General features: G+C 34.0%; 1 protein-coding gene across 1 annotated transcript; it reads left to right on the plus strand.

Moving 5' to 3' along the window:
* The first annotated feature begins 246 nt into the window (after positions 1 to 246).
* On the plus strand, positions 247 to 918 carry LOC124924446 (uncharacterized mitochondrial protein AtMg00810-like). The gene is made up of 2 exons (XM_047464486.1): positions 247 to 457; positions 593 to 918. Exons 1-2 carry the CDS (start codon positions 247 to 249, stop codon positions 916 to 918), a joined length of 537 nt encoding a protein of 178 aa, XP_047320442.1.
* The last annotated feature ends 578 nt before the right edge of the window (positions 919 to 1,496 follow it).

Here is a 1,496-nt window from a genome sequence, read left to right on the forward strand (position 1 = left end):
TGGCAATTGGACGTCAATAATGCATTTCTCTATAGAGAACATGATCGCCCAATATATATGGAACGACCACCTGGATTCGAGAAGAATGATGGTCACCATTTGGTTTGTAGACATAAGAAGGAACTATGTGGATTAAAGAAAGCCTCGCGTGCTTGGTATGGAAAGATTACATAATATCTTTAGTTTTGTGGGTAAAAGGATTCAGAATCTGACTCAAGTCTATTTATAAAGAAATATCAATGACGAATGGTGGTGGTGCTTCTATATGTGGATAACATAATCTTGATGGACAATAACTATGATGAGGTTGCTCGACTACAAGATGAGCTCTCGTTTCGTTTTAAGATGAAGAAGCTTGGGGAACTTGGAATTTTCCTTGGTCTACAAATTGAAAATTTTGAGAAAAGTTTGTTTGTATCGCAGATTAACTACGCAAAGAAGTTGGTAGATAAATTTGGTATGACAGATGAAAAATAGAGTTATACTCCTCTTAATGTAAATCCCACACTTAGTCGAGACGAAGGAACATGCCTACCAGATCCTCGTCCATATTGTGCTCTTGTGGGAAGTCTAATTTATCTTACTATAGTAGGGCCTAACATTGCTTATACAGTTAGAGTGGTGATTTCATACATGCAAGAGCCAAGGAAACAACACCTCTACGAAGCGAAGAAAATTATGAAGTATATTAACACCTTACTGGATATAAGTCTACTTTACGAGAAAGATGCAAAATTTGTCCTGCAAATATTTGCGAATGCTGACTTTGCTGGAAATCGAGACGATCGAAGATTGACATCTATGTTTGTTTTTCATTGTGGAAATACTAGAATATCTTGGAGTAGAAGGAAGCAAGGATCGTTATCATTGTATACGACAGAAGTAGAATACAAAGCATTAGCTCACGCAGCACAATAGTGTATATGACTTCGTAGACTCTTGGAGGATCTTCATGTCAAGTTTGATCAGTCGGTTCTTATCTGTGGAGATAATTTGAGTGTTATTAAATTGACTTCAAATCATGTGTTTCATGCGAGGAAAAACACATTGAGTTAAAGCATCATTTTATTCATGAAAAAATACTAGAGTGGATCATTGAGATATTTGTAGTAAATAGTGAAGACAATGTTGTTGATATCTTCACAAAAGTACTTCCTAAATGTCCTTTCTAAGATTTACGGTCTAAGTTGGGATTATTTCATCGAACATCACTTTAAGGGGAGTGTTAGAAATTAAAGTAATAATAATAAATGTGTGTTTTTGTTATTCAATAGTCTCTTAGATTATCCAAGTTTAGTAAATGAGACTCTTCAAGTCTCTTATTTTAATGTCTAAGTTTTGTTTAAACTATACATAAGTTGTAATTGTGTTCTTATTTCTACAAGTTCAATATAAATAATTTCATTCAAGTTTGTTCCTCTCTAAAGTCTTTATTCACTTTTCTAATAAATTTTTTCACGATTCGATCATCGAAATCCTGTTTGTGATTTCGTTAC

Source organism: Impatiens glandulifera, chromosome 2, assembly GCF_907164915.1.
Source record: "Impatiens glandulifera chromosome 2, dImpGla2.1, whole genome shotgun sequence".
Lineage (NCBI taxonomy): Eukaryota > Viridiplantae > Streptophyta > Magnoliopsida > Ericales > Balsaminaceae > Impatiens > Impatiens glandulifera.